The 17,113-nt window shown below is 41.3% G+C and overlaps 2 protein-coding genes across 4 annotated transcripts; one reads left to right on the forward strand and one right to left on the reverse strand.

Moving 5' to 3' along the window:
- The first annotated feature begins 270 nt into the window (after positions 1-270).
- On the forward strand, positions 271-12,177 carry pabir2 (PABIR family member 2). Of its 2 annotated transcripts, none has more exons than XM_088989539.1 (10): positions 271-1,276; positions 1,390-1,468; positions 1,549-1,602; positions 1,917-1,960; positions 5,122-5,176; positions 5,442-5,543; positions 7,018-7,103; positions 7,201-7,265; positions 8,561-8,657; positions 8,927-9,692. In XM_088989539.1, the coding sequence occupies exons 1-10, from the start codon at positions 1,152-1,154 to the stop codon at positions 8,964-8,966; spliced, it is 747 nt and encodes a 248-aa protein (XP_088845665.1). In that variant the 5' UTR covers positions 271-1,151; the 3' UTR covers positions 8,967-9,692. The 2 variants fall into 2 exon arrangements, with proteins under 2 accessions (XP_088845665.1, XP_088845664.1); XM_088989538.1 differs by lacking the exon at positions 8,927-9,692 and adding an exon at positions 10,725-12,177 and having other exon boundaries at positions 278-1,276.
- Positions 12,178-12,580: 403 nt separating this feature from the next.
- Positions 12,581-17,054, reverse strand: mospd1 (motile sperm domain containing 1). 2 transcript variants are annotated; one of them, XM_088989542.1, is made up of 6 exons: positions 16,644-17,054; positions 14,666-14,944; positions 14,510-14,585; positions 13,955-14,187; positions 12,909-13,067; positions 12,581-12,808 (listed from the first exon to the last, which is right to left on the reverse strand). In XM_088989542.1, exons 2-6 carry the CDS (start codon positions 14,817-14,819, stop codon positions 12,777-12,779), a joined length of 654 nt encoding a protein of 217 aa, XP_088845668.1. In that variant the 5' UTR covers positions 14,820-14,944; positions 16,644-17,054; the 3' UTR covers positions 12,581-12,776. The 2 variants fall into 2 exon arrangements, with proteins under 2 accessions (XP_088845668.1, XP_088845667.1); XM_088989541.1 differs by having other exon boundaries at positions 12,909-13,070; positions 16,644-16,785.
- Between the last annotated feature and the right edge of the window lie 59 nt (positions 17,055-17,113).

Raw genomic sequence — 17,113 nt, forward strand, 5'->3', positions numbered from 1 at the left:
GTATCACATGATCAGCTCTTTTCGCAGGTGATATCAATCATGAAATTTCCTCAATCGTGTCTTTGCCCCACACACACATCTACACGCGCACACTCAACATAATAAATTAGGGATCGTTACATATATTTTCCAAATTAAAATCAATGACCATTTTTTTATTTTCTGAGCGTTTATTTTGAATTTACTCATCCCGGCTCGTTGGCGGGGAGTTACCGTAATGCACATTACCGAGTGGCGAATACGCACAGTCAGTCGAAACGGAGGACGGTTTTACGGCAATCCTGAAAGGGGCGTGAAGTTTGGCTACCATGCTAACAAGTAGCTTCTGTGATGCGGTGCTGAGACGACCCAAAGCTTAATTGGCGGCGAGCTGTAGAAGCGGAGTAACGTAACTCTGCGCCGTATAGTGCGTGCCGGTTTTCAGTCGGACCTCGTCGAAATCAAAACAGACTCGAATGTTCGGCTTAGAACGAGTGACCCGAATTTCCGGCGAAGGCATTAAGTTCTATTGGCGCTCGTGCGAACGCAGCTAGCCAGTTAGCCTATTTGGCTAAGCTCTGCTGAGCCGTTGAAGCGGCTGTTCATGTTCGCGAGCAAAAAGCTAAGCCAACAATCGCTAACGTCAGCTCTGTTCGCCGCGCGTTACCAGAACCACTTAATGGAAAACTGCATTTGACTTGAACGTTCATTGCACAGTTTGTTGTCAGATACTGGGTGTGGGCAAGCAGATGTAGTCAGATGGCACGCTATTGCTACTATCAGCTCGACTTAGTGGTCATTCATTGTGCTGCTTTTAGCCATTGCATGCTAGCCATCCATCTGGAAAGGTGTTGAATCGACTTAACTTTTCACATAACGTTTACGCGGACCATCCGTGCTGTGGCGATTGCGTTGTGAATAATAGTTGTGACAACGTTATTGTGTTTTACAGCGTTAAGTTTTCTGCACGCTAGACTTGTTCATGAGACGGGCCTCGTTGGTTGCGGTGGGTTCCGGCTGACGCTGGAGCTTTTGAAAATATTTTTTCACACCTGGTTGATTGATGTTTTTTCCTCAAACGTGTGCAGTTGACACGTTTCGAGAGCAAACATGTAACAACTTAGACTTGGTATTTTGGATCGAAAAAAGAAGCGCAGCATTGACTTGGCACAATGCACAATTCAGGAGTCCTATTACAAGAAAAGATGGAGCTCGACCTGGAGAGCCCATCTTCGTTAGTTCAGACGGAGGGGCAGCTGAGGAGATCCAACAGTGCACCCATGATTAATGGCCTAAGGTTTTTTTGTTAACTATTTCACCAAACGTGTTTCTTATATATGGTTACTTAAGTGGAGCAAACACTGACCTTTTAAGTGTAAGCTCTAAGTTAAGACAAGTTTGTCATTGCAGTGATAACTCCCAAGTGTTTCAGAGAGAGGTCTTGCGATGCCGCAGAAATAGCACAACGGTTGTCAGCAGGCCCAATATGGTACAACACTTAATTTCAATATAATTTCTGATTTTGGAGTCACTCAGTTGTGAATGTTGACCCATCATGTTTTATTGTAGGTTCCATCGTCGCCCATTCGTGTTCCCAGCACCAGGCTTCATCAGATCAAACAAGTAAGAAAAAGCACATTTGCAACCAGTCATAGTAACAGAAGCATGGCAGACCAGAGGGATTAATGGTGCTTTATAATAATAATAATTATTATTATTATTGTTATTATTAACATGCTAGATTAACATTTTGGTGTTAACAAGACCTTGGTCCTTGTTAACCCCAAAAATGTTAACAAGACATTTGGTCTTGTTCACAAATGATCGATTGGTAGTACCGGACTCCAACAGACATTTCTGTACGGGTCAAGTCAGTGATTGCGTAATATTGTTGTGGTTATGTACATAAGAAGTAACACTTGTATTTGCCATTACAGGAAGAAGGGGTCGATCTTATGAACAGAGAAACTGCACATGAGCGGTAAGATAGTTTATTGAAACACATTGAGGATTTTCTGTTGAGGAAACCTCTTATAGCGGTGCATCACGAACTCAATTTAAAGGTCTTAGTTTTTATTGCGAAAGACCCACATATGAGAAAAACAATGGTGTTTGCTTACTGCTGCTCGTGAGCGTGATCAGGGTTCTCGGGCGTGCCCAAATTTTACATCGGTGCCACTGAAATAAATTCTAGGTTGTACATATCCAACTCGCCAATGAAGTGGCCGTTTTGCCACATACTGTCGTCTGAAAATGGCATCACACTTCGTTACTCAAAGTTGTTACTGACCAGTCACCTGTTTTCAGGGTTTGATCATGTGACTTACACTGCCTAACCCGTGATTGGTTGTGGCTGCAGATTCCCATACCAATTCCGATACCGACCACATTGATTAGCTGGACATTTTTCAATTTTAGATCTCTAATAATTATTTTAATAAATAGGAACAATCAGTGGGGCCACAGGGAGGGGTCCCTGCCCCCCCCCCCCCCCCAACCTGAGAGTAGGGACCTATCATAGCTGTGTCCGGCGCCACCATGTCTGGACATTAGGGATATATAAATGGGGCCGATACGACCAGTCAGACTAGTTCGCTGACGAAGCCTCTTGGATAGGAGGAGAAACGTCCGAAACCTTCACTTTTGTACAGATGACGGCTGAAGAAACCTTCTCATCGATGGACCACTCCTGTACGACTGAGAGCTTACACAGACGTATTTTAATAAATAGTTATTTTCCCCCCCAAAAAAATTCATTGTATCAGATTTTTCTATCCAAATTTCCATGCTATTAATTCCTAAAAATGGTACATTTCTGATTAATAAGTGCTTCGGACGATACCCTGACCCGTACAGATTCAGATCCCTGACTGTAAAGTGTACTTGAAAGTTTTGAAAGGCGCTTTTGAAGAGTCCACGTGGCTTGTCGCAGTTTGATTGTAGCTTTTGCTTTATTGAGTAAAACAAATATTTGATTTGTTTATTTTTTCCTTCTTGAAGAAGTTGTCAGCCACCCGAGCCGAGACGTTTTGAAAGTTGTACGCCCCGGGCCTCCGGGCAGACGTTATTTCAAACACTGCTTTATTTTTTATATACTGTACAAAACTGTCTTGGCATGAACGAGTGGATGGATCAATGTTTAATTCTCGTCCCTCATAACCTTCATTGGCAACATGCATGACACATAGATGTGATCTGAAAACTACTGCTACCCCTCTGCAGTGAAAACTCAAAGTCAGCGTTGTCGTGTAAAATATGCTAATATGCATGACATATGCACGACATGTGCACAGATGAAATTACTGTCCTTTCGGACCCAGCGTGCAAGGCACTTATAATGTGGCGAAATAATCCATCCATGCATTTTCCGTACCGCTTATTCCTCATGAGTGTGGTGCTGGAGCCTATCTCAGCTGTCTTCAGGCACGAGGCGGGGGACACCCTGAATTGGTTGCCAGCCAATCGCAGGGCACACAAAGACCTACAACAGTCATTCTCACACTCACACCTAGGGACAATTTGGAGTGGTCAATCTGCCTGCCATGCATGTTTTTGGAGTGTGGGAGGAAACCGGAGGAAACCCACGCGGGGCCGGGGAGAGCATGCAGGCTCCACACAGGGAGGCCGGACCGGGACGCGAACCGGCGACCTCTGCACTGTGAAGCCGACAGACATTACATGTAAATTATAAATGTAAAGTGAGGTAGTGTCGTATGTAAAAAGCCGTTGCATGTGTCGGTGAAGTTCCAACTCAACGGCTTTGATCATCCAATCACGAATCAATCGAGTATTTCTGAAGTCCGAAAGTAATTTGTGGTGTCTTTTACTGCCATACATGTTCCACATAGAGCATATTTGATAAAGCTTGACTTGATTTGAGAAACGAGGCAAAAGTTCTACCTATATACAGTGGATTCACCCCATCACAGATGCCTGAAATCTGTGTTGGCAGACATTTTGAACTTTTGCCAAACAAGTAAATAAAGCACGAAGCAGCCAGAATGGCTCCTAAGAAAAGCCATACTGCTTAAAGCTTTTTTGCTTCCTAATTGACATCAGAAAAACGTTTTATAGCATCTAAAATACCCAAAACACGCAGCATGATATTTTTAGTCAAATGCAAAACACCAATAAAAATGACTTAAAGTGTGCTGAAACTGCCAAAAAAAATGAAACCGGAAGTGGCCAGTTTCAGAAGGTCCCGCCCCCTTGTTCGTGGTGTCACCCCAAGACATCTTGCCTTGCTGGAGAATCATAACAATGGCTTCAGATTCTGAGAAAATGCTTTCTTGTTACTCATCCAGTTATGAATATGATTCAAATAGTTCTGAAGAGGAAAGCATACATGTTTGCAATCGATTAAAGAATTTATTCCGTGCCATTTTGAGGTATTTGGGGGCGGGAAATGTAGCACCAAAAAGAGGCAGAAGATGGCGATAAGCTCCGTGTAAGGGATTAATCAGTCCGTTTCCATAGAAAAACAATATCTTCTAAACATAGTAAAATAAAAATGTCAACTGTATAGTGTAAATGTGCAAAACCGTTTCATAAAAACTGTACATAGTGCAAGTATCAAGAAAGGCATATTGATATATGTAGCTGTATTGAATCAACCCATATTTACAGTACAAGTGTCCAGTTTTCTTTCTTGTTTTTCCTTCTGTGTTGCCGACTTTCACACTTAGAGGAGACTGAAGAAGGAATTTCTTGTATTTGCTTTGATTGTCATAAAAAAATGAAAATAAGAATTTGATAATTTTAAACTTCTTTTCTACCCAATGACATATTTAGTTAGCACAGTGCACAGCAGAAAAGTTCCCAAAGTATATGACCAAGGCCAAAGTTTTCACAGCCGTTTCATTTGGATCCTGGCTGCAGTAGCACATATGATACATGGGCTTGTGTCAAGTGGAATGCCGCTGTTTATTGATTGCTTTGACTTTACAACCGATTGCAAGAATGGATTGGGAAGAAAATGCAAAGCATGTTAAAAGTACACAATATGCCAAGGCTGACAGACAATGTCTGCAAATGACAGGCCAGTTCAGTTTCCTCTTGTAAACGGAGTTCAACTGTCATTTGGTGGGATTGCCCATTAAAGTGTTCAATTGAAGCTTTTATTTTCTATTTTTGTCTACATAGGGAAGTTCAAGCTGCTATGCAAATAAGCCAGTCGTGGGAGGAAAGTCTTAGTCTGGTAAGCTCCGTCAGGTCACTTATCACATGCTGTGACATCTCTAGTCTATATTTCCTTTTGGCATGTTTTGGCCTCTGGTCATCGCTGCTCTGGTGTGGAGTTGGCGTCAAAATGACATGCTAGATGAAAAATACAACAACTGTTTGGGAGTTAACAGGGCCACCAGTCTTTCAAGTTCAGGCTGTGTTGGTAGTATAATACTCCAACATTATTATAATGACTTAAACCGTCAGTTTGGATGATGGTTTTTTTTTTTCTCTTTTAGAGCGACAATGATTTGGAAAAGTCTGCATCATCGTCTCCGAAGCGCATCGACTTTGTGCCTGTGTCCCCTGCACCATCTCCAACCAGAGGGATAGGGAAAAAGGTACATCTGACGTTTTTGTGTATTAAAATACACATGAATTCATTGTACTGTCGCTTAAAGGACAACCGACACCATTTTTTGTTTCCTAACTGACATCAGAAAAACGTTTTATAGCATCTGAAATACCCAAAACACGCAGGCTGATATTTTTAGTCAAATGAAAAACACCAATAAAAATTACCTAGTGTCCAAAAACGACTTCAAAATGAAACCGGAAGTGGCCAGTTTCCGAAGGTCCCGCCCCCTTGTTCGTGACGTCACGCCAAAACGTCTTGCCTTGCTCGAGAATCAAAACAATGGCTTCAGATTCGGCGAAGATGCTTTCTTGTTACTCATCCAGTTATGAATATGATTCAAATAGTTCTGAAGAGGAAAGCATAAATGTTTACAATCGATTAAAGGAGTCTTCCCATATCAATTCGAGCAGTCAATGACAGCAATGTAGCGTCCCAGAAAATGCAAAAGATGGCGCCCAAACTCCATTGGAAATGGGCTGATTTGTCTGCCGGGAATTTGTGTCAGTGAATATCAAATAGTTGTCTTAGTGCAACACACAACGATTCACCACAGCGTTATTTGTGTTTTCCTTCTAATTTCGCCATCAACACGGATCAGCACGAAGTTTTCAGACCAAACAAAGTACTGCAAAATGCATTGTGTGTCGCTTTCTCGGTCAGGGGGCGTTCCAAACGTGACGTCACGTGGGGATCGTCATCAACTCGAACATAAGATTTCCTGAATATTCAGCGTGAGTCTCAAAACGTAAAATATAGCTATATGCGGTGGAATCTTTGTAAAATACGCACAGTAGAAGTCATTTGAAGTGATTTTACAAATTTCGGACACAACTTGTCTGTAGGCGTCGGTTGTCCTTTAAGCAGGTGATGTATGTACTCTAAACTAACCTCCAATTACCTCAAATCAGATTTTGGTCATGACAATCCTTTGAGGCAGCTTTTAGGAAGACATTTCCTGACTGACTTAACAGTCACTGAAGATGCTTTGTCAAGCCATGCCTGTTTTTTTTTTTTTTTTTAAAGTTCCATTATTTGACTGATTGTGGAGATCCTATTGTATGTCCCGCAGAAGCCAATTGACTAAACATTTCGACAATCTGATGGAATTGATTCAAATTGGTCAATGATTTGCATTTTAGACATAAATGCTGATTGACTGTAATGTCACAACTTGTGAGATTATTAACGTAATCAACCAGATCCCCAAAATAAGACAGTATATCACAAACACAAGCCAATAAATGTCTTATTTATAATATTTTCCAAATTCAAAATAGCTTTGATCGGATAAATGCATTGAGGCATGCATCGGGCATCTGACTGGTTGCCCTGTATGTCACTCAAGTGATACATTTCACCACGGATGAGTACAATAAATGAATGGCTCTGCAGAAGTCTGACAATGATTGCAGGTTGTCTCACCTGTCGTGTATCATTGTGTTTCTCGCTGGGAGTAGCAGTGCTTCTCTCCTTCCCTTCAAATCCTCGTGAGCAGCAATGGCCTCACTCCCAGTCCAATACCAAGCCCAACCAGGCGCTTTGGGTAAGTCACTTGTGGTATTCCCACCTCAGTGTGCATTTGACATCCTGACGTCTGTTTGCTGGCTTGATTTGACTCCCATGTTTTTAACCTTCTGCAGCCGACGTAGCCAGAGCCCGATTAACTGCATCAGAGCCAGCATACTTGGGCCCATCAAACGGAAAGGTAATAATGTTAATAGTACATTAAAATAAATAGGCATGGTTCTCAAACGAGCAAGGTTGTTTAGTGCTAATTATTTTTCCCCTCCCAACCCACCTACCCAAACATATATCATTAGTATGTGTGAATACATTATAAACTATAACTTCCGCGTCCATAATGGCTAACCGGTTTGCCCTCTCAACTCGTATGTTCTGCGTGTTGACCTTATATCATGCAGACAGGCTATTTTAGAAGCATTTTTAGGTTAGGTCAGGCTGTTTACCCTTTGTTGTACTTTGAATTTCTTGGTCAGTGTGACCTTTAAAATCTCAGAAAATGAAGAAAAACAATCCTTTTGCCCCAATTACTGATCAACAGAAACCGGAACGGCTTCGATTTCCAATTTTATGAGATAAATCAACAGAAAATAGCATTCATTGTAAATTAACAGGAAAATGAAATATAATTTTCAATATGAGAAGCTAATATAAAACTGAAGAGTGTGCTAATGCCTAATTTTTGATCCCCTAATATTCTGATATGCACAAATACAACTCGTTGCAATCGTCTTCAAATGTTACCGAATTATTAAATAGCAGATATGAGAGTAAATCAGATATGTGGAAGCTCAAGTCTTCACCTTCAAATATCAAGGAAGTCCCAAATCACTGTCTTCTTTTCCTTTCGGCTTTTCCCTTCAAGGGGTCGCCACAGCAAATCAGTGTGCTCCATCTTTAGAGGTTTGATCCACATGTTTGTGATGTGATGACCTTCCTGACACAACCCTCTGTATTTATCCGGGCTTGGGACCGGCACAAGAAGACATATGTCCCTTTGTGGCTACAGAACAAGCAACTCGCTCAGTAAATGGCTCCCAAACACAAAATGGTATAATTTAGGAATTAACTTCTTTTCATCTGATGAAAGAAGAGAGTGTAATGTTTCTAACACTGTATAGAATGTTTGTGTCGTCTTAAAACTCAGTATTCTGCGGGTCTTGCAATTTGAGTGATAATGCCAAAAACCCTGGCACTTGAGTGGACACATTTTTGCACATCGTCTGGCAATGAATGAGTTCATAGTTGATTTTCTGTTTGAAAGGGAGATGTATGATAAATAAGGTGATTTATTGTGTTATGGCAACACTGTTTGATTAAATGTGGTATAATAATGATAGAAATGAATCTAGAGGAGGGATTTGTAACAGTTTCACTGTGGGGGGAGGAAAAAAAATCAATACTTTAATATGCCGTATCCTTCAACACTGGTCGACACTGGTTCTACAGTGGGTTTTGTGATTACTTTCTCATGCGCAGGTGAAATGGAGACCGAGAGTCAGCCGAAAAGGCTATTTCAAGGGACCACTACTATGTTGTCATCTGATGTCTCCAACTTGTCAGATCTTGGCTCCTGGTAAGATCTTATCACCAGCCACAAACCACAGATGAACTGCTTCATATTTCAGGAGAAAGTAATTATGTCCTCATATTATGGTAAAGGTTTCTACAAAGCTTTTGAGAAAGCCATCACATTTTGCACAAGTCCACAGAGCCGCTGCAATCCATCATAAGTCATGTGATTTGTCTGAGAGAAGCATCTGAACTTGTTTTCCGTGATAAATTTAGATTGCTCACGAATCTGAGGCTGGTGTGACATTCCATCTGTATTTTCCCCTTTCACAGGAGCAGATCACACATTAATAAACCTGTTGAGATGAAGTAGGATATTTATTTGCCGGAGCACAGGGAGCAGCCGCTGCGCTCATCATCGTACGAGAAGTCAAACACATACGCATACACTGGCTTTGATCGCTGTCAAATCACGCGATGTCGCGTTGTGGCTGGGTTGCCAGATCAGCTCAGTATCACAGCATTTCACAAAATGAGGATACAATCTAACTTTCTTCACAAAACCCTACGCATGTCCTCACTTTGATATAATCAATGACACACCCAAAATAGGGCCCTTTGTTGTTGTTTGCTTCAGAAAACAAATTGTATGCTGTGGGTCATGTTTCCAGTGGAGTTCTGAATTTGAATTTGAAGTGGCAACCTGAAAAAAATTCTACCTTGTCACCTTTTTACAATTGTGTCTGTCGTCACTGGTCATATGCAGCGAGTGGTTTTTCATAATGTCCGAGGAAGTTTGATACGACTGGCAAAAGCTTTCACTTGTCAATCTTGTGCTACGCAACTGCCATCTGGTGGCAAACTGAACAACAGTATATAGATCATGTATCCACAATACATACGCTTCCGACATCATCAATTTCTGTCAAAACATTTTACCTTTTATTTTGACTGATTTCTACAAGTTGTGCAAAAATATGTAGGCTATTTTTCTTCTGTTTATGTCGGATAATTTTATGTAGAGTAGGAGCAAAAGAACAACTAAATGGAATTCTCCATCCGTTTAATGTCACTTCACAATAAAGTGGGTAAATGTAAACGGTCATAGGACATTGCTTTTTTTGCTAACGTAAATGAAAATATATTGTGGTATATCTTTCTCGTGATGTAAAATGTCCTACATTGTGAGAGATTTTTTTCCATGTTGCTGAGCACAAGAACCAACTTTACAGCAGTAGTCATAATTACATTACTTCTATGGAAAAACACTTGTAGGGGCGGAAAAAATAACATCCAATAAATGTGGATCATATGTGCATAAATGTGCATCACTTCTTTTGCCACATGATGACATTATGAAATGTCTGCAAAAATTAGTTCATTTCACACCGCCTGTAACCTTGCACTGTTTATTTCGGACCTGTCATGACATAAGGAATCAGGTCTCTGGTTAGGGCGCCACAACACTTAAGGCGTTACGTCGTACTTGGAGGAATGGATGTGCTGGTAGCCTTTGGGCAGTTAGGCGTTCTTCGTCTACATGAACTACAAGGAACCGTGCTACGTCATGGTTCATGGTTCGCACCCCAGCTTGATTGCATATTTACACGGGTTTTGACGGTGTACAGGCAAGTCTGAATTCAGAGTCTCGTGCTTTCAGTTGAGTGACATGGTGTATAGCAACATGCCAGGGCAGCACTGAGAGCATCTGGAAGTAGATGTAGTCTAATAAAGGGCAACAGGAAGAGACAGAGAAGGTTCTCGATCTCTCCTAAGTTGCAGCAATCAAGGTTGGGCTCACCCAAAGCTGTTTTAGTATGAAAGTGGGTTCTTCACACCAAGAAGTGTTTTTTTTTTTTCTTGGTGACCACCTCCAGTCATCTTCATAAGCAGCGTGTATGCATCTTTGTTTTTGAGAGATCATGTGAGATTTCTGCCTTGGAGGACTTGTTTTGAGATCAGTAGTGGAACAGAATATTTGCCTGTGGTGCTGTGTGTTGAGGTTATCGGTTCACACAATACGGCAAAAGGTGTCAAGCATGTTGGGTCTGTCACATACTTATGTTATTTTCAAAAAAATAATTAGGAATTCAAATATCCCTGTGTGTCCCATGTCTGTGTTTTCACACAGCCACTCTCCGGATGGTTTGTTGGATGGCAGCCTCAGCAGCATCTGCTCTTCGACTGACTCCCCGGGCAAAATGGAGGGTGTGTCACCGTCATCGTCCAGCAACTCCCCCTTTGCTTCTATCCAGGATTTATCTCCCAAGTGAACGCACCATGGCAATAAGGAATATCCAAAAACCAGTCTTCTCTGGCCAGGGAAGACATTTCCCTGTAGATCTCAGCAATGCCGAGAGGAACGCACGCTTTTTAATGTTGCTGGTTTTCCACGTACGTCTGAAGTCAAGAGGTGAAAGCCATGTCGTGGAGTGACAGTGACGATATGAACAACCGAAGATGCTGAGCACAAGCTGCTAGTCATTGGATGGATGGTGCTCGGCTTGACTGGTATAAGTCTGACAATTACATTGGCTATCATTCATGTGTGTTCGCCTCAATAGAAATGAGACATCATGCACTGGACAAAACCCTATTTGGATGTGTGTGTTTTCTCTTCATGCTAGACCCCAATTTGTCCAACAGACCTTTGTATGTAAATATTCAGGTCCCCTCGCCCCCATTTTTTTTTTTTTTGGTAAAACGATTTAATTTATTGTCTTTCTGCATTGTTTGCTTTTGTGTACATAGTAATCTTATCGGATTACCTTTGCATAGATTATAAAATTGATATGATGAGGTTTAATGGTGACACAATTCATCTACAAAAAGGAATATATGGAAATTTTATTCCAGAGACAACTGTGTGTGCGCATGTGGTTGCACATGGCACGTTACCAGGAGCAATGAAAAACCTTGCAGTTACTTACTGCATACAACAGAAGGTGGTCTTGGTAGTGTTTAACACTGATGGCCTTTAGAAGTGTACATTTTTTTCTTCTGGGGGTGAAAAAAAAAGTTATTTATGGTAAAATAAAAAACTTTAAATAGGATGGTGATAGTGTTCTATTCCAAGTATAGGTGAACATTGGTGTTATATTAATTGAGTGCAGTTCACATGCAAATGGTACCAATGCTTTGTTTTACGGGAGGCTGCTGTTCCTGCTGTGGTTCATGTTGCACAGGGTTACCTGTTTGTTTTGTTTTCAGCTGTGTTAGTCTTAAATGGAGGAGTTTGACTGGACCTCCAATGATTAGAAAAATACAACAGTATGTCAAGTTAAAGCCTATACTGTGACTTTTGCACCTAATTTGTGATCACCAGTCCCACCTGCCCCCCTTATATACAAGCAAGGATGTGATTGTAATGATTTTAAAAGAGGTGTGCCCCTTTTTACTATGAAGAATGGTTTGTTTGCAGTTGCGCAAGTGAATGTCATTTTACCCTATCCTAAATTAGAACGTGGAACAAGTAGTTTGCCTGTCTGTCGATGCATGAGTTTAGTGACGTCAAATGTCAAACTTGCCTTGGCTTTTTGTTTGCGTTCATATCAAAGATGAAATAAATTATTTCTTTATGTCTGCTCCCGCTTGAGAGCATGTTGTACAAATTGCCAGTAACAGCAAACCTCATTGACAGCCTAAGTGCTCTCTAACTTAAAACTGGTAGTTAGTTATACCAGGCTTATCTACTGACACTTTATTGAAATAGAACATGTATTTTAAGCAAAAGGCTTTTTTGTTATACGAGTTATGGGAGGAAACATTTGTACCGATACATGCAGAAAACTGCATTGGGTCTCCTTCAATCGACTTGATATGAAACATCAATAATGTTGGTTACAAGTAAATACAATAAGAAAATTGGTATGGCTAGATACACATGGATGTAGGGTGCATATTCTTTCACACTTGCTCATTTCAGCTTCATCTCAATAGATGGGAAGAATCATGCTTCTTCACAGGTCTTGTCCAAGTACGAAGTCATCAAAGGACACACCACAGGTCTTTTTACATTAATGTGCCACAAATACAAACCTGCAGTTGAAACATATAACATTCAAATGTTTCAGAAGTGAAGATGTATGGTGAGAGAGAACCCTCACAACCGAAGCCAGCTTGACCGATGAAAGTGTGTGTGGCAATGTCTGATTTGTTCGGCCCCTCCTCAGCTTCATCCATTTCATGTGCGCAAGATGACCATAGTGAGAAGTCCTGAAACAAAAAAAGCATCACAAGGACATTGTAGTCTTAAAACAGAAGCTTACTTTTATCCTAATTGAAATTATGACTGTATAAAATGTATTCAGCTCACCGAGAACATAAGCAGCGACAAGTTTCTTGTTAACACTTAAGTGGAGGTAGACAGGCACAGTGGATTCTTGCTCTCCTTGTGTTGGGAGCATCAGGGCTGCCACGCACACCAGCCCCAAGAGCACCGTCAACAAACTGGGCCCTCCAGTGGCAGGACGACCTTCTGTGAGACACGCGTCATTTAACAAAACCGCTAATCCATATCAAAAAGCTTATGACATCAATTATGACATTGGGGTACATATTTGAACAGCGGGGTAAATGCTGCTCCAGTGGACATTATTGTGGACAGTGTGGGTGTGTGTGTCTGCGCACACACATACAATTTCTGTTCTTACAAAGTGCTGAATGGCAAAGAAAAAACAGATGTTTGATGAATACATTTTCAGGTTCAATCAAAATTGGTATTTAAAAAAGTCATCTTTTACAGATTGTTCACATTTTGATATTTAACCAATCATATTATCACTAGCCGCTAGTGATAAACGCATACTGGCCAGAGCACGCACACTGTATCTGTAGCGATCTGCATAAGCAAATGTGTTGATTTAATAGCCGTCTTGCAACCCACAATGGCTGAAGGAGAAGAAGAAATTTTGGTTGGAGATTTCCAAGATGGGCTTTTCAAGAGAAAATGGAGGTCGGTCAGTTATTTCCAGGCTAATGGTTCTCTCGAGTGGACTTGTAGTAAATCACACCACACATTACTCAGTGTGGATTGATTCAGACGTAGCACTACTGAAGGCCTAGTGATGAAATCCACGGCCCACCACTGTAAAGGAGATATTTCAAAGGAAGTCGTGTCTGGTCTTTGAGCGTCACAAAAGTCTCATCGGCTGTTTGCAACAGAGCTGCAGAGACTGGAAGTGTCACAGGAAGGCATATTGTGGAAGTGGACCTTCGTGGATAGGTGATGGTCAGATGTTGAGTGAGTCAAAGACTTTTGGCATTTTTTACCCTGCCTAACTCATTGGATAAGCAGCTTGTCGGAATACTTGCCCAAAAGAGCAATTGGTTCCCTCCAGTGGCCAACGGTACTGTCCTTACCTGTTTGAAATACAGTCTGTTCAAAAAACTCGCTATCCGTCAGCTGGTCTTTGGCCCTGCGCTCATCATCTTGTGAACGGAGGGCGCTGGGCTCCTGGGAGGACGAGGGACGGAGCGTGGCTGTGAACTCCTTGCGGCCAAGAGCTTTGCGTTGACTTTGCTCCGACACCTGCAGGCGGAACTTGTCGCACACGCCGTAGTGGCATGGCCGCACGTCTCGGAGTCGAATTACGCTGCATTACGTGGATCACACAGACAGACGGGACAGTTTGTTCACTGGGATCATTGGCGTCATGTCAAGGCAAGCAAAACCTTCTCTGCGGGCCTAAACACGATCAGAAACGCGGATTTACATTTACGACAACAATTTTTAGCAATCTCGCCATGAGATTTTATAAATGTATTCCCCACAGGTATTTCTTTTGGCTGCATTAGCTCCCAGTACAGGACTTTTTTTTTATCGCATATTAGGTTTATCTGAAAATGTCACCTTTATTCCCCTAACTTTTTGTCTGTAGTCTATTTTGCATATTCAAACATACAAAAGAAGCTCACATGTCAACACAACGCTGCGGCTTCACAGCTCCGGTGGCATCCACCACAGTGTATTTGTTAGGCGCTGTGCACAGCACTGAGGAGGGGGAAAAAAACAGAAATGTTCATTAGCAAAACGTCGAGGGCACATCTATGTCCTATCGCGTGCCTACTGACCTTTGAACTTGAGAGCAAACTCATAGGGATTGTAGAGGGTGAGCACCTGCTTGTGAGATGTCTGCTCATCGGCGTAGAAGACGAGCTCAGTGGGGAAGACGAGCACGGGAAGGTTTCCTTCCACCAGCTCAGGCTGTCGATGCTGATGCTGCATTGGCCCCCACTGAGCTCTTTTCCGGCCCCCGTCCACAGTCTGCCCGGGCCCCCTCCTCCCTCGCTTTGCAAACGCCAGCAGGCTTTGTGAAAGAAAATGGCACCCCTGGGGTCTACGGCATGGCACTGTCAGTGGACGGAGGTAGACGCCAATATTAGTAAGGCTTTCCGTTGTAGCATTCAATTCTATATCACGGAGCCCATCTTATGAACACAAACATAAACAGTGACTGCATATTTTTTTATTTGGCAACTCTTCACATCATTCTCTTTTATTCAACTTTCTCACTATTGTTCTATTTTCTATTACACTTGTACTCATTTGGGTTATGGGTGAGCTGAAGCCTATCTCACCTGACCAGTGAGATGGGGAATATAGCCTAAAGTGAGCACATATCGGGCATCTGCACACCGATTGTCAATCTTCGACTGACCTAACAGACATGTTTTAGCTATGTGGAAAGAAGCTAGAGTGCCTTGAGGTGTTTTTAACTAATGAACTTTAAATATTTATCTTGGATCATTTCAAATAATAAAAAATAGACATATTTTTTCAACACATAAATAACAAGACATGATCGTTATTAATATGTGGGTGGGACAATTTAAAATAGAAATTACCAATCTAAGTATCATAAATTTGTTGTTAGACTTAAACAAAATTACTAAAAAAATGATAGAGAGCCGCTTGTAATATTTGTAACAATGCACACTACAGTAAGTGCAAATATTTAAGTTTAATGCAAATTTCCCCATTGAGGGACTATTAAACAGTTTCTGATTCTGATCAATATTTTGGAGCGCAACCGCGGTATTAAATCTAAAGGAAAACAGCACAGTGATCTAAAAGGTTTGCATGTTTGTCTCATGGTTATGACATTATGGATTTGACTCTGGAGTTGCTATTTTCCCACTGAGCTCACTTGCGAGGGGTTTCTTTGGGTGTGCTGTCTTCCTCTCTCATCCTTGTGTCCATGTTAGTTCAGTGAAGGCTCAAAATTGCCTCAAGATGTGAATGCAGTGTGAACGGTTATTTGTATCTGGCCTTAAGCACATATCATTTCTATACTAAAACAGTATGTGAATAATGTCAAATTTAGTCAAGCGAAAAAAACATTCAAATGTATATTTGTTATTATTTATATCGGTGAGTATGCGATGCAGCACAGATAAAACGGACATTCTTGTTATTGGTGTTAGTCGCACTGCTTTGCTATTTCCCCATTACATTAATTACATTTTGTGTTACCTCGGTGCAACAGTTTGTGTCGTTTTATAACTTGGGATCACTAAGTGTCGCATCGAGCAGCTAAAATGTTCCATGCGTGTTAGGTTCGAATACATGTCACAGAATGTCCTAACTCGCTCCAAGCGGTCATTTGTTGACATGTGTTATGGTCAGGTTCTGAACACGAGGGCTCGTGGTGGTGTCGCAACACTCAATGCTCCGGGAAAAAGAACTCGCAAATGTAATCGTCTACCATATCACACTTTCAATGTCATGGAATGTTATTTTGTTATTCTTTGTCAGTGAAGAAAGTTCGCAGATTAAAATGAACAGTTTCATTTCTTGTTATCGCTTAAAATTCATTGAAACAGGCTTTTATACGATTATTGTACATAACAATCACCAATCGTCGATCAACCCTAACAGATTTACAACCGATGACATTTCATCCAAAGTGTTATATTGTTTTAGCTGAAGAGCTAGCATGCTACGAAAATGCTAACCCAAAGGCTAATCTGGAAAAAATGCCAGACAGTTACCATACTAGATAATAATCAAACAATTAATTTTGGTCACTACATAAAAGTGAATAATTACCTCAATTGGTTAATGTCACGGCCGGTGTTTTCATGTGCCGCTGCCAGTGGTGCTCTTCCTTTCGAGTGTTTTTTTTTTTTTTGTCAATAATAGGCTGCGGAGTACGCGGTGCATGCTGGGAAGGTTTCCGAGAACGTGAGAAGACGTCAACAAAACGACTTGGCATCATGTGTTTGTTGATCACGTTCTTTACACCTCATACAAGCCGTATAGTACAACCAAATGCTGCGGTATTAAATACAGCACACATATATGTATAACCACGATCGTCGAGGACATCATCCATTTGTATTTTAACTCTTGTCACGATGTTAAAGGTCATGCACGTCTGATTTCAGAATTTGTATGTAAATGGATCCCAAAAACGTAATTCGTGTATATTTACTGTTACAACCATTACGCATTTACTACAAAGGAGACAAACAACAGTCATAGTAGTACAGTTTTGGCTCTATAGAACGCACACTACC

The sequence above is a fragment of the Hippocampus bargibanti genome, linkage group LG02, assembly GCF_051943395.1.
Source record: "Hippocampus bargibanti isolate YZ-2025 linkage group LG02, ASM5194339v1, whole genome shotgun sequence".
NCBI lineage: Eukaryota > Metazoa > Chordata > Actinopteri > Syngnathiformes > Syngnathidae > Hippocampus > Hippocampus bargibanti.

Coding starts and splice junctions, on each gene's coding strand:
- pabir2 (XM_088989538.1), top strand. CDS start 1,152: ATGCACAATTCAGGAGTCCTATTACAAGAAAAGATGGAGCTCGACCTG. Junction 1,469..1,548: donor TTGTCAGCAGGCCCAATATG/GTACAACACTTA, acceptor GTTTTATTGTAG/GTTCCATCGTCGCCCATTCG. Junction 1,603..1,916: donor GGCTTCATCAGATCAAACAA/GTAAGAAAAAGC, acceptor TTGCCATTACAG/GAAGAAGGGGTCGATCTTAT.
- mospd1 (XM_088989541.1), bottom strand. CDS start 14,819: ATGCAGCATCAGCATCGACAGCCTGAGCTGGTGGAAGGAAACCTTCCC. Junction 14,586..14,665: donor GTTTGCTCTCAAGTTCAAAG/GTCAGTAGGCAC, acceptor CCCCCTCCTCAG/TGCTGTGCACAGCGCCTAAC. Junction 14,188..14,509: donor CCGCAGCGTTGTGTTGACAT/GTGAGCTTCTTT, acceptor CACGTAATGCAG/CGTAATTCGACTCCGAGACG.